Source organism: Thamnophis elegans, chromosome 6 (genome assembly GCF_009769535.1).
Source record: "Thamnophis elegans isolate rThaEle1 chromosome 6, rThaEle1.pri, whole genome shotgun sequence".
Taxonomy (NCBI): Eukaryota; Metazoa; Chordata; class Lepidosauria; order Squamata; family Colubridae; genus Thamnophis; species Thamnophis elegans.
Genome location: NC_045546.1, coordinates 37,531,631 through 37,545,448, shown reverse-complemented (window position 1 = coordinate 37,545,448; position 13,818 = coordinate 37,531,631). Strand labels below are relative to the sequence as shown.

At 38.3% G+C, this 13,818-nt stretch overlaps 1 protein-coding gene across 1 annotated transcript in view; it reads left to right on the top strand.

Moving 5' to 3' along the window:
- Positions 1-13,818, top strand: part of PROS1 (protein S) — a 37,484-nt gene that overhangs the window by 13,980 nt on the left and 9,686 nt on the right. The window contains exons 5-10 of the mRNA XM_032219272.1: positions 1,495-1,617; positions 1,734-1,865; positions 2,999-3,124; positions 4,738-4,859; positions 8,513-8,631; positions 12,462-12,651. Of these exons, the coding sequence (XP_032075163.1) occupies positions 1,495-1,617; positions 1,734-1,865; positions 2,999-3,124; positions 4,738-4,859; positions 8,513-8,631; positions 12,462-12,651 (812 nt within the window). The remainder of the gene's footprint in view (positions 1-1,494; positions 1,618-1,733; positions 1,866-2,998; positions 3,125-4,737; positions 4,860-8,512; positions 8,632-12,461; positions 12,652-13,818) is intronic.

The following is a 13,818-nucleotide window of genomic DNA, read 5'->3' as shown; positions in this document are numbered from 1 at the left end:
AGGACTGGACTGCTGCACTAAAGTTTGTGCAATCTCAAGTTAAATTGTGTTCTTATTCATTCTTCCTTGATGTGTTCTGTATTGTCATTAAAGACTCTGGGGATTGAATCAGTGATAAGCATGCCTGAGCATGTTATCTTGCTAAATAGTCTCTAGTGACAATTAATTCTCTGATGTTCATTTCCCCCATCAATTGTGCTTGTGTCATAGCACATGCTATTGGGACAACAGGAAAAGCAAAACAAACACAAATCTATCAATTGATTACAATGGCATCCTTAGCTTACACGTATATGGAAACAAATTTGCTTGTAGCCTCAGCAGAGCACCTGACAAGTACAGTAGGTATTTTTATGTCTCAGTGCTGCCAGTTAACACAGACTGAGTTTACTGAGCCAAAATGTGGTTTCTTTATTTTTGGCATAATCTACAAATACATTGTGAGTCAATGACTTCTCTAGGAAGAAGGATGTCTGAGAATTCTCTTTCACTCAGCTTTGTCATTAGGCTAAAGTAGCATGGATTTTTTATTTCATTTTTAGCTGGTTCACTCACTAAGACCAGTCCTGGGCAAATACCTATTCATACAATACAGTGTTTTGTTCAAACTTGGCAATTTAAGATGTGGGGACTTCAATCCCAGAAATCCTTAGCAAGCCAGCAAGTTCACTTACCTCAAAGTTGCCCTGTTTGAAAACATAGATATAAGGCATGTTCTAGTGTTCTTTCAGTTCATTTGTTGTAATAGTACTTTGAAAGGGACTTTCTTTGGTAAGAGTTTAGGATTTTCACATGGTCAGAATTTTTAATATCCTGATATAACATTTGGCTTTAAACATTCACAGGCTATCTTAGTGTTACAATACCTAGTTCAAATTGCCAGATTGATATATAAAATCCTAAATGATTTATGACACAATGGTATTACTATGCTTATGTAATCCTGTTGAGGGGGCTCTTCTGGTGATACTATCATCGATTGAAATGGAGACATCAAGGACAAATAACAGCTTTCTTAGTGGTAGCAATTTTCTCTCTGTGACTTTCTCCATGCAGAGGTTTAAACAAATTTGCTGCCAAAATTAGCTACCTAGAGAAAAAAGGAAGAAAGAAGCTGTTTCTGCCAACTTTTTGATTGAGTTTATATGGAAAATAAGAACAGATTATGTTTTGGTAACTTTTTTTTACTCTCAATATAATCTTTTATGAAATTTTAAAATGTTAATTTTATAAATTGTGATAATTTTGTAATTACATAGGAAATTTTGTAAATAAATTCAATAAATGGGTAGCATTCACTTACAAGAGATCAGAAGTTTGTTCCGCATTGCATCTGAGAACAAGCTGAAAGGTCCAGCAAAAATTATAATTGCATCTGTAGGATATCTTCAGTCATTGAAGTCCTTTCTTTTTTAGGATGAAAATGAAGAAACAGAATTAAAAGAGAGCTGGTTATAATATTAGCACTTTTCTGATTCTGTAATCTTCCTGCAGTAATACCAGACCAGTGTAATCCTTTGCCATGCAATATGGAGGGTTATGAAGAATGCAGAGATGGACAAGCCACATTCACATGTATTTGTAAACCAGGATGGCAAGGAGGGAAATGTGAAGAAGGTATGGTCACTATACTAACTGATAACAGGGTGTATCTTTTCATCATATATTTTCATGTTGAATATTCATGTGTCAGTTCAGCCTATGACAGTAGGTTGTTTTCTCTCCCCCACCAGATATAAATGAATGTGATGACCCTATAAAGAAAAATGGAGGATGTGATCAAATTTGTGTTAATTTTCTTGGAAGCTACCGCTGTTACTGTGAAGATGGTTATTATATAGAGCCAAATAAAATGGGCTGCAGTGGTAAGGAAAAAGTCAGAAAGCACAAATGACAACACACTGGAAACAAAAGTTCAATTTATATTATGAAATAAGACTAAAAGGCTAAATCATAATGTCAATGGCTATACAAGCAAATTTCAATGCACCTGTTTTGGACATTAAATGGGAACATAGGAAACTGTTGCATATTGAGTGAAACTGCAGTAATCTAGCATAAGGTTGTCAACAGCAGCATTCCAGCTTTCAGACAAGATTTGTACCAGCCTGACAATCTTATATTTAGAATGTCCTCAATGCCCTATCACAGTGATGGCTAAAATTTTTGTCATCAAGTGCAGAAAGTGTGTGCGCAACAGTACATGCGCGTGCCCACATCCATTATGCAATGCATGTGCAATCCACCCATGGGCTCTTACCCCCGTGCATGCGCACATGACATCCCACCCATGCTCCCCCACCCCCCTGTGCAGACACCCCACACCTTCCCCTCGCCCATTTTTGGCTTCCAGGTTAGTCCAGGAGGCTTTCAAGGCCCAAAATGGGGCATGGGGGAAGTGCCCCTGCACCACATTTTAGGCCTGGAAGTCCACCTGCGTCAACCTGAAAGCCAAAATGTGGCATGGGGGTGCTGTCTAAGACCCCAAAATGCAATGTGAGTGCCTTCATCCCATGTTGGACTATGGATAAGGATAATTACATTTAATTAACAAGTGGAGAGTGTATATACTTCCAAAACAAACCCCTGCCTAAATATAATCCTTTCTATACATTTTGGATTGTGCATTTTATTACTCTATGGTCCATGCTAGATGATATTAATAGAATTTCAGAAAGCCTAACTTAGAATGAGAACATGAAAGAAACCTTACACAATTCATGAAAAATTAAACTAGCAATAATGTGGAAAATGAGATAACAATCCTCAACAATTTAATAAACATCTGAGAATCAAATCCTTACAATTAGTAAAATGTCCACATCCTATTAACTTTTGCATTGTTTGTATTTTATATGTTTATATTGTCCATAATTTCTTGTGGTTAGTTAACATTTAACGAACTTTTCCATCTTTATTCCATTGTATAAAATTGCAACGGAATAGAAAAGTAACAATTCCCTTTTTGGGGAAATTAATGCACACTTTATATGTATAGACAGGAATGAATGCACATTGTATCAAAACATTTGTGGGACAGCACAGTGCAAAAATACACCTGGGAAGTATATATGTGAATGTGAAACTGGTTTCATCTACAATTCAACTACAAAGAAATGTGAAGGTATATATATTTATTTTCAGTAGATTCCTAAACAAAATGCTAATTTGTCTTTTGTAGAGAATTTACTATAATTTTCTATAGAGATAATTGTCATTTTGATTTCATGTAAATTCCATGTTGCAAAATATATGTTATATAAATATGCCGTGTCTAGGTTTGTATAGAACATAAATATGTTATTTATATCTAAAATGCAAAAGTTAAAATCACACGCACAGCAAACATATAGACCATAAAATAAAGCATGTAATCCAGATGTGCTTTACTCTATCAATGTTAGGAAATGATAAAATTCTGAGATGAAAAAATCATTAAATTACTTTTTCCAAGATTACTCTGTACACCTTTGTTCCTAATTCTTTATGATACCAGAATTCTCCAGCCTGAGAAAGGCCAAAAGAGAACTTTGTATAAGGGGCGTTCAGCTTTCAGAAAAAGTCTTAAAACCTAGCTATTCTGACTGGGTCCTGAAAAAACTGCTGCTGGTTTGAGATGGTTGGTATACTAAGAAAAAAGGCACCTCGCCTCTCTCTCCCAAATCCTTGTTTTAGCTTGTTTTATTATTGCAATTTTAATTTTAACCCATTTTTATATTTAAAAGCTCAGAACAATTGTTTTATCTTGATGCAAGCTGCTCAGATTTGTCTGAACTGTGAGATTGGCAGCACATAAATTTGATAAATAAATAAGATTTTTTTTCAAAAAGTTTTAATGCTGCGTTTCACATTGCCATATGCCTCCAAATTCTTGAATGTGTTTGGCCAATACAATAGAGAGCTCAATTTGCTTTATCAAGATAATTTTGGTCAGCTCACATTTTCTTTCTGGAAAATTGCTTCCCAAGGTTTCTCAAGTATTCAGAATTTGCACACAGATGTACACATCTATGATACAGTTGAATTGAACTGGTTTTTGCTATAAGTAGTGTATACTGTAATTCCAAATACTATATTTAAGATGTTATTGATTTAATATGTAATATGCAGTAATAGCATATAAAACCTTGAGTATTATTGAACAATGCAAATTTATTATTATTATTTCTCTAAACACAGCAATTTCCTTAGCAAGAATACCTCAGTTCAATTACTGTTTTTATCCATTAGCCTTTTCCACAGTATTCATTTACTAATAATTTTCTAGTTGCTTATTTAATGAGTGAAACTTGGGGAAAAAAGCTTAAACTATTGGAATTTAGAAACAGCAGTCTTTTCTAAAGCAGTCTATCAGTAAAGGATATTTTGCATACAATGAAAATACGTTTTTGAGACATTATAATTGCATTTTTCAAAAATCATGAAAATGTAGTACAAGAAGCCTTGCCAAGATAAATGGATAGTAATGGCATCCTACCAAACATCCAGTAAGCCTTTGTTGTTATTTGTGGCCTAAAATTGAAAACCTGACAGTTATGACATCAAATTGGTGTAACTGGTAACTGATTATTTTAAAACAGCAGAGGAGTACTTGCATCCATTTTTTATAAGTCATGAATTCTTAGGTGCCACCTAAATATGCATTTGTGCTATTCTTTCAATTCTTCAATTTCATATTATTTATGCATGATTCTCAAGGGTTCTGCCAGTTGATTCATTTTGTTCATTTCCCTGCAGATATTGATGAATGTGCTGAAAACACTTGTTCCCAAATCTGTGTCAATTCTCCAGGAAGCTTCACATGCTATTGTGATGGCAAGAAAGGTTTCAAGCTTTCCAAGGATATGACAACTTGTGAGGTGAAATACAATTGTAATTATTTTTATTTTTTCTTGATGCCAAGAGACAGCTAAACATCTTTTACCATCCATTTCTGCACTCTGCAATCTGATTTACTGATCTATTCATAACTTTCTCTCTCTCTGTATTCAAAGCAATTTATTTTTTATTACTTAGATTTATATTCTTCTTTTCCTCTGAAATTTCAAAGCAGCAGCCTCTAATTATATCTACTAATATATCAATACAACAGCAGTTATATTGATCTAATTATATATGTTGATTTAATTATATCAACACAACAGCAGTTTTGTAAAGTAAGTTGGGGGTTGAGAAAAGTCTCTTGGACAGATTTCTTGGCTAAGGTGGCCTCGAAACAGAGTTCCTATATATTAATAAAATATATGTTCTTATTACTTGAAAACTCTACATGACATAGGAACAGGTTAGTTGAAAGATTGCCTTCTGCCAAGAATATCTGCACACCCCACACATTCCCAGAAGGTTCCATTTACGAATGCATTTCTCTGATTACCTCTGAAAGGTACTGTCTTCCCACTATTCAATACACCACTCTTCTTGCCTTCAGAAAAACCCTTAATACCTGGCTCTTAATCGCCAAAGCATTAAGGGCTACTTAGGAATCCCCTGTGATTGTTTTGTTATGTACTTAAATGGTCCCCAAGCTCTGAGGCTTGGCAGCCGGTGGAATGTTGTTGAATGTATGTTTGAATGTTTATTTTATTTATATGCTGCCCTTTTCCCCCGAAGGGGACTCAGGGCGGCTCACAACTCAACTAAGGGAGGGGGATACAGAAAAAAAAATTAAAACAACGCGCAACAATACATAATTTAAAACACACAACAGTCATACCATTCGAGAAGGGGGTAGAAGCTTTTTAGCCCCAGGCCTGTCGGAATAGCCAGGTTTTAAGGGCTTTGCGGAAGGTCTGGAGGGTGGTGAGGGTTCGAATCTCCACGGGGAGTTTGTTCCAGAGGGTCGGAGCAGCCACAGAGAAGGCTCTCCTCGAAGTAGTCGCCAGTCGACACTGGCTGGCGGATGGAATTTGGAGGAGACCTAATCTGTGGGATCTAATCGGTCTAGAGGAGGTAATTGGCAGCAGGCGGTCTCTCAAGTACCCAGGTCCAATACCATGAAGGGCTTTATAAGTGATGACTAGCGCCTTGAAGCGTATCCGGAGACCAATAGGCAGCCAGTGCAGCTCGCGGAGGATAGGTGTTACGTGGGTGAACCGAGGTGCACCCACGATCGCTCGCGCGGCTGCATTCTGGACAAGCTGGAGTCGCCGAATGCTCTTCAAGGGCTGCCCCATGTAGAGCACGTTGCAGTAGTCCAGTCTACAGGTCACAAGGGCGCGAGTGACTGTAGTGAGGGCCTCCCGGTTCAGGTAGGGACGCAACTGGTGCACCAGGCGAACCTGGGCAAATGCCCCCCTGGTCACAGCGGACAAGTGGTGTTCAAAAGTCAGCTGTGGGTCCAGGAGGACTCCCAAATTGCGAACCCTGTCTGAGAGGCGTACTGTTTGACCCCCCAGCCTGAGAGATGGAACACTTGGCCAATTAGTAGGAGGGAAACACACCAGCCACTCGGTCTTATCTGGATTGAGTACAAGCTTGTTAACCCCCATCCAGTCCCTAACAGCCTCGAGGCCCTGGCACATCACGTCAACCGCTTCACTGAGTTGGCACGGGCCGGACAGATACAACTGCGTATCGTCCGCATACTGATGGTATTTTATCCCGTGCCGTCGAATGATCTCACCCAGTGGCTTCATGTAGATATTAAACAGGAGGGGGGACAGGACCGAACCCTGCGGCACCCCATAATTCAGGGGCCTAGGGGTCGATCTCTGCCCTCCGACCAACACCGACTGCGACCTGTCTGAGAGGTAAGAGGAGAACCACCATAGGACAGTGCCTCCCACCCCCACCTCCCGCAGTCGTCGCAGAAGGATACCATGGTCTATGGTATCGAAAGCCGCTGAGAGGTCAAGGAGCACTAGGACGGAGGCGTAACCACCGTCCCTGGCTCTCCAGAGATCATCGATCAATGCGACCAAAGCGGTTTCCGTGCTGTAACCTGGCCTAAATCCTAACTGGAAGGGATCTAGATAATCGGTTTCCTCCAAGGACTGCCGGAGCTGAAAGGCAACCACCTTCTCAACCACCTTCCCCACAAAGGGGAGGTTGGAGACTGGACGATAGTTGTTTAAGACGGCTGGATCCAGAGATGGTTTCTTCAGAAGGGGTCTCACCACCGCCGCCTTTAGAGTGGGGGGAAAGAACCCCTCCCAAAGGGAGGCGGTAACAACCGCTTGGATCCAGCCCCATGTCACCTCCCTGCTGTTAGCGACCAGCCAGGAGGGGCACGGGTCCAGTACACATGTGGAGGCACTTACAGCTCCCATGGCCTTGTCCACGTCCTCAGGGGTAACAGCTTGAAAATCAACCCAGTGATGTCCAGCCAGATTCTCCCCTGGTGCCTCAGCTGGCTCTGCGCAATTGGAGTCCAGGTCCGTCCGAAGCTGAGCAACTTTATCCGCGAGGAATTGGACGTAATCCTCAGCTCTGCCTTGCAAAGGATCGCCCGTATCCCTCCTATTTAGGAGGGAACGGGTTATCCTGAACAAGGCGGCTGGGCGCGACTCAGCGGAAGCAATCAGAGAGGCAATGTGTGTTCTTTTAGTCGTCCTAATTGCCCGAAGGTAGGCTCTGATGCTGGATGTTAAAAGCGCTCGGTCTGACTCGGACTTACTGGATCTCCATCGTTGCTCTTGGGGTCTCTAGGGGGGAAAGGGGAACAGTGTGACACAAGAAGCTGGCTAATGTGTATGTATGCACATGAGCACACAGCTGGCCCACCACTCATTCAAGTTGAGTTGTGCGCATGCATGTGCGCATCAGCCCACCACTTGCACAGCTTGGTTGCAAACAGGCCTTGGCCCAGGGATTGGGGATCCCTGATGTACTTGGTTACTACATTTTTTTTCATTGTTGGTATTCATATATTCTTATATTGTATTGCTTATTATTATGAAAGATCTTGTTTCCCTTTGATTGTTTGTTTTTATGCTGTACACTACCCAAAAGCTACATTGATTGAGCTGGATGACTTTATTTTATAAATAGAGGACTAAAGATGCTCAGATAAAAGTTTAAGATTTCTGTGACTAAAGTTGTAAAATATAGTTTAGATATTGTATGTCATCAATCATAATAAAATACTGACAAGTTATAAAGGTCAGGTTTTAGCCCGAGTCCAAATTATAGTCAAAATTAGACAAGCAATATTCATTCTATAAACAATTGGATGTCTTAAAAAAAAGAACAATGTGTGTAAAGGGAGCTTGATTTGGATTAAGGCACTGAAACAATGGATCAATGAGATTTTTAGTGTCTCTGCAATGAGCAGGAATAGGATATATTATATGGATTGTTATTATAATTGACAGTATATGGTTAAATCTTCTTTTCTTATCCTGTTTTGTGTTTCGCCTCTTAAGGTTGCAATTTACTTTTGAAAACAATGAAAATATTAACTATATGAATATATTGCATACTAATAATAGGCCTCAACAATGGCAGGTAGATTTGGAGAAGAAGAGTTTGGAAGAATCATTACCTAATATATATTTTTTCCTGTTATTTCTAGACTATACCAGATTGTCTCCCTTTGAATCTTGAAAGAAATTATGAATTGCTTTATCTGGCAGAACAATTCATTGGAATCCCTGTTTTGTATTTGAGGTTTAGATTGCCAGAAATTACAAGGTGAGTAGATATAGGTAAGCATGCAAATAAATGCAGTTCTATTGCTTACGGCTATTGTGGTGAGCATATAACAAGGTGTAGGAAGTTTTATCAATGCCAGTTAATTGTATTTTATTGTGTAACATTGTTTCTGGCAGATAAAGAAAACAATAAAAAGAGCAAAACCAAAGAAAAGAGAAAGGCATACATATGCACATAAAATAGATAAAACAAAACAAAGCTGGTAGTAGCTTCCTTCTTCCCCAACTCCCTCCATATTTTTCCCAAAACCAATAATGCTGTTTAAATATTTTCACACTTTGTTTTGGACATCTGTCATTGTTATTGACTTCTTTTTAAATTAGTTTATTTTTAACACTTTATCTTTTACTTCAAAAACTATATTCTGTGGTTAGATTTTTGCAGTGAATAAAAGGTAAAGATTCCCCCTCGCACATATGTGCTAGTTGTTCCCAACTATAGGGGCGCTGCTCATCTCCGTTTCAAAGCCGAAGACCAGCGCTGTCCAAAGACGTCTCTGTGGTCATGTGGTAAACGCCCAAAGCACCCAGAACGCTGTTACCTTCCCACCAAAGGTGGTTCCTATTTTTCTACTTGCATTTTTACATGCTTTCAAATTGCTAGGTTGGCAGAAGCTGGGACAAGTAATTGGAGCTCACTCCATTACGCAGCACAAAACTGCTGAGCTTTCTAATAGACAAGCTCAGTGTCTTAGCCACTGAGCCACCGCATCACTTCTTGCAGTGAATACACACACACACACAAACACACACACACACACACAGCTGTGTGAAAAAGTCCTGCACCGTTTACGGTTTGCGGTTTTTGACATTTTTTGGATAGGCCATTGATTTTATTATATTTTATGCTAACTGCTATTCAAATATTGTTGTATTTAAATAAATACTGGTGGTTTTTAAGTGAAAAGCATAAGCTTTTTGCAATTTGGTGCTGTTTGGATGGAAATTGTGAATTTTCTTGCATGCTTACAATGCATACTTACACTTACAATGACTATGAAAACAGATTAACTGATGCACACCCAGTGGAATACATGTTGCAATTACTAAGGCCAATGTTAGTGTTTTGTTAACATTTTTATTGTTTGTGGCCCTGAAAAGGACCATTTAGGTAACCAAACATAGTTACTAATATGAAGTTGGCCAGCCCTTATTAGTTATCACCAGGCGGCATTGCTTTGGCATAGACTGTATAAGCCTTTGCACATGATCTTTGGTGACAGTGTGGTGCCAGGCTGCAATAATGGATTCAATCAGCTCCTGCTTGGTCTTCGGATGCTTCTTGCTTATTTATAACCAATCTTGGCCCACAAATTCTCAATTGGGTTCAAATCCGGGCTCTGAGCTGGCCAATCCTGGAGTGGAACACCATGCTTCTTCATCTACTGCTGGATGGACTTGGCTCGATGACAAGGAGCGTTGTCATTCTGGAAGTAAAAGTCCTTCCCTACACATTGCTGAGCTGAAGGAAGCATGGTCTTTTACAGGACTTCAACATACTGCTTGGAATTCATGATTCCTTGCACAATTTGTATCTGACCAATACCAGAAGCAGCCCCAGATGACCACGTGCAATGGGTGCTTCACAGATTCAGGCAGTACGGCCTAAATTCTTCAGCTGGAAATCTTCTGACATACTTATTGCACTGATTCCCAGTCAAGTAGAAATTGCTCTTGTCAATGAAGATGTCCTTGGCCCACTGTTTGTTGGTCCACTTGGCATACTTCTTGGCCCACACACGTCGATGAGAGCAGTGACCTTTTGTGAGCAAAGGTTTACTTCAAGCCCTGCAGCCTTTGAGCCCTCTGGTAAGCAGTCTGAGACGCACTGTGCTTGTGCACACTTTTACATCACATGTTTCACCCCAAATTCTTGTAATCTGAGGTGAGATGAGCTTCCTGTCAACCATCGAAATGCATTGCAAAGCCCGATCTTGCCATTTTGTCAACTTTCTTGGTCTTACAGAGTGGAGTCTGTCATCAACTGAACCAATTATTTGGTATTTTTCAACCACTCTGCTCACTGTGGTATGATGGCATTTCACTCTCTTGGCTATTTCTGTACAGGAGTAACCCTCTTTACGAAGCAAATGATGTGATGCCGCTGCTCAGTACTGGTGAAAGTAAAGGCCTTGATCCTGGTCTGCAACCAGATCTAAATTAAATTTCTCGATGCTTTTCATGCCTATTTATAGTCAGAGAGTAGGACAACATTGATTGGCTTATAGATTTAGCCTCTGTGCATTTTGATTGGTCAGCCAAAGCTCGCTGCTGATTTAAAGACTTTAAAACCTTAAAAAGACTTTGGTTATATTAATAAAAATTGTGCATCTCAATCCGACTACAGAAATTTTCATCAAAGTACTAATTTTGTGTGGTTTCTATGAGTGAAAAGTTGATTAAACATGTAAATACAGCTTAAAACTGAAAGCATGCAGGACTTTTTCACACAGCTGTATATATAGTGATGGCTAACCTTTTTTTGGCTCACGTGCCAAAAGCAGGAGGAGCGCGTGGAGCGCGGGGAGGTCGTGCATGGGCATGTCACACCCATAATCCTATACGAGCGACCCAGAGGGCAAAAAATGGCAGTCCAGTTTGCTCGAAGGGCCATCATTTGCCTTCCGGAGCCTTCCGAGAGAGCTCCGGAGGAAAAAACAGCCTCAAAAGAAGGCCAAAGTCAGCTGGCCAGCACGCGCATGCACAATGGAGCATATTCTCCAATTTTAGTTTCCCAATCATATATTGACAGCAAATTTCTTTTTTCCATTGTTGTGTCAAATTGATTCTTGCTGCTGGCAGCATAACTCATATTTTCTGGACACATATCCAATTTAAAAAAAAAATATGATTTTAGTTTTGGGAGTAAATTTTATGGATGTTTTGGTGCATTTCTTTTTGGTACTTTTGAGTCTTTCCCATAATCATTTCATGCAATAAAATGCTACTTCTTTGTTGTAGCATTTCCAATATTTATTGTTTTGAAAATAATTAAGGGAGATGTACAGGTAGTCCTTTACTTACAGCAGTTCATTTAGTGACTTTTCAAAGTTATATCATTCAAAAAAGTGACTTCTAATCATTTTCACACAACTGTTCTTCACATTCATGGTCATGTAATCAAAATTCAAATGCTTGGCAATCGACTCATATTTATGATGGTTTTTAGTGTCCTGGGTTCATATGATCACATTCTGCAACCTTCTGATAAGCAAAGTCAATGCGGAATCCAGATTCACTTAACAACGGTGGTACTAATTTAACAAGGGCAGTGATTCACTTAACAACTGTGGCAAGAAAGATAATAAAATGGGACAAAACTCACTTAACAAATGTCTCACTTAGCAACAGAAAGTTTGGGCTCAAGGATGACATATATTTTTTGTAAAACTTTTTTTTTACCAATTTTCAATCACATTGTAGCATCGTTAATTTTACTGACTTTTCTTTGTTCCACTATTATTAAAGTTTTGCACTCATTTTATCATACAGTTTTTAATTTGTGCTGTGTACATTTCATACTTGAATAACAATTTTTAAATAAATTATTTTGATTCTGTGTATTTCATATTTTATTATCTTTCTCAGGGTCCCTCCTCCTTATTTGAGATCACTTTTTTATTTTTCAAGTTATTTGTAAATGCATTAACCATGAAAAATTCTCATGTTCATTAAGAAATTCTTGTTTTATCTTGAATCAGTTTTTTCAGTCCAGATATATCATACCTGCATATGTGTAACAACATTCTTAGTGTGTATATCCAGTCTTCTCGCTGCATAATTTTTAGGCTTGCCCTTTTCTCAATTCAGATTTTCTGCAGAATTTGACTTCCGGACTTATGATAAGGAGGGTGTGATACTGTATGCTGAAACCATAAACAGTACATCCTGGTTTCTACTTGCGTTACGTGAAGGAAAGATTGAAATTCAGTTTAAAAATGAGCTTGGGACAAAAGTAACAAGTGGTGGTAAAACTATTAATGATGGCTTGTGGCATATGGTAAGTCTTTTTCAGCAAATGAGAACCTGAAAACCGAGTCATTATTGTGAACTGAAAAGCCATATAAATAATCTAAACATACAGAGAAAAACAGCTTTAAGAAATAAGCCTTTTTTAAAGTAATACACTTGTAATATAATCTATCATTTTGTTTAAATGAAACAATTGTATGTGTTTTATTATACTTTAAATCATAGGCCAAGACTTTTATAATACTTTAAATTATGGGTCAAGACTTTAGGATTTTAAATCCAGAATTTAAAAATTATTGAGACATTCATTGCTCGGTCTTAGAATTCCTTTAGAATTTAGAAGCAAAGGTTTCAGTTGCTTGAAAAGAGAAAATAACACGGTGGGATTGAAAAATGTTATATGCTGTATTCTGGACTACTTAACAGGAGACTGGAATTGCCAAACTGAATCGACGCATTGCATTCTCTTTTCTAGATGCAAAGTTTATATACAAGAGCTAAATACCATAATGTACTCCTCTAACATATTTTTCAAAATCTGAATTAATAACCCATCTATTGAGGACAATAATTAAAAAGTTATTATTATCTATGCCCAAGTCAACATAAAGGCATATTGAAAGTTTGGGGATTGATTTTTTTTTTAAAAAAAATTTATATTTATAATAATATATTCAGTTGGTCACAGGGTATTATAGTTATATAATCAAGATTTTCTGGAATACTTTTTGGCTCAGTATCTTGCTAGTAAAAGTAGAGAGCCCTCTGTACCAAATTATTCTATATCAGTCCCCAATTTCAACACGTTTTTCTCCAAATAATGTTTTGCTTCATCTCTTGCCCCAGACTAATATATTGAACTCATATGTCTAACATATGTCTAACATATTGAACTAATATGTCTTTAACAGGATAACACTGTCTGGTGCATCTCAGGATCATCAATTATCACTAGTCTGCCAAAACAATAAAACTTCATCAGCTAGCACTGTCTAGCTCTATTTTAGGGTGGCTAACTATCACCTTCCTCCATCATAATCCTTCCACTTTGCAGAGTTCCACCTAGATTTTACCATCCTTAACCTGCTTAGAAGATCCTACATTCACCTTAGAAGACCCTATCCACCTTTGTATTCTATAGGAAATTAAACTAATTCAAAGTGTCTAGTTATATTTATCAGTATATTAAACCAAA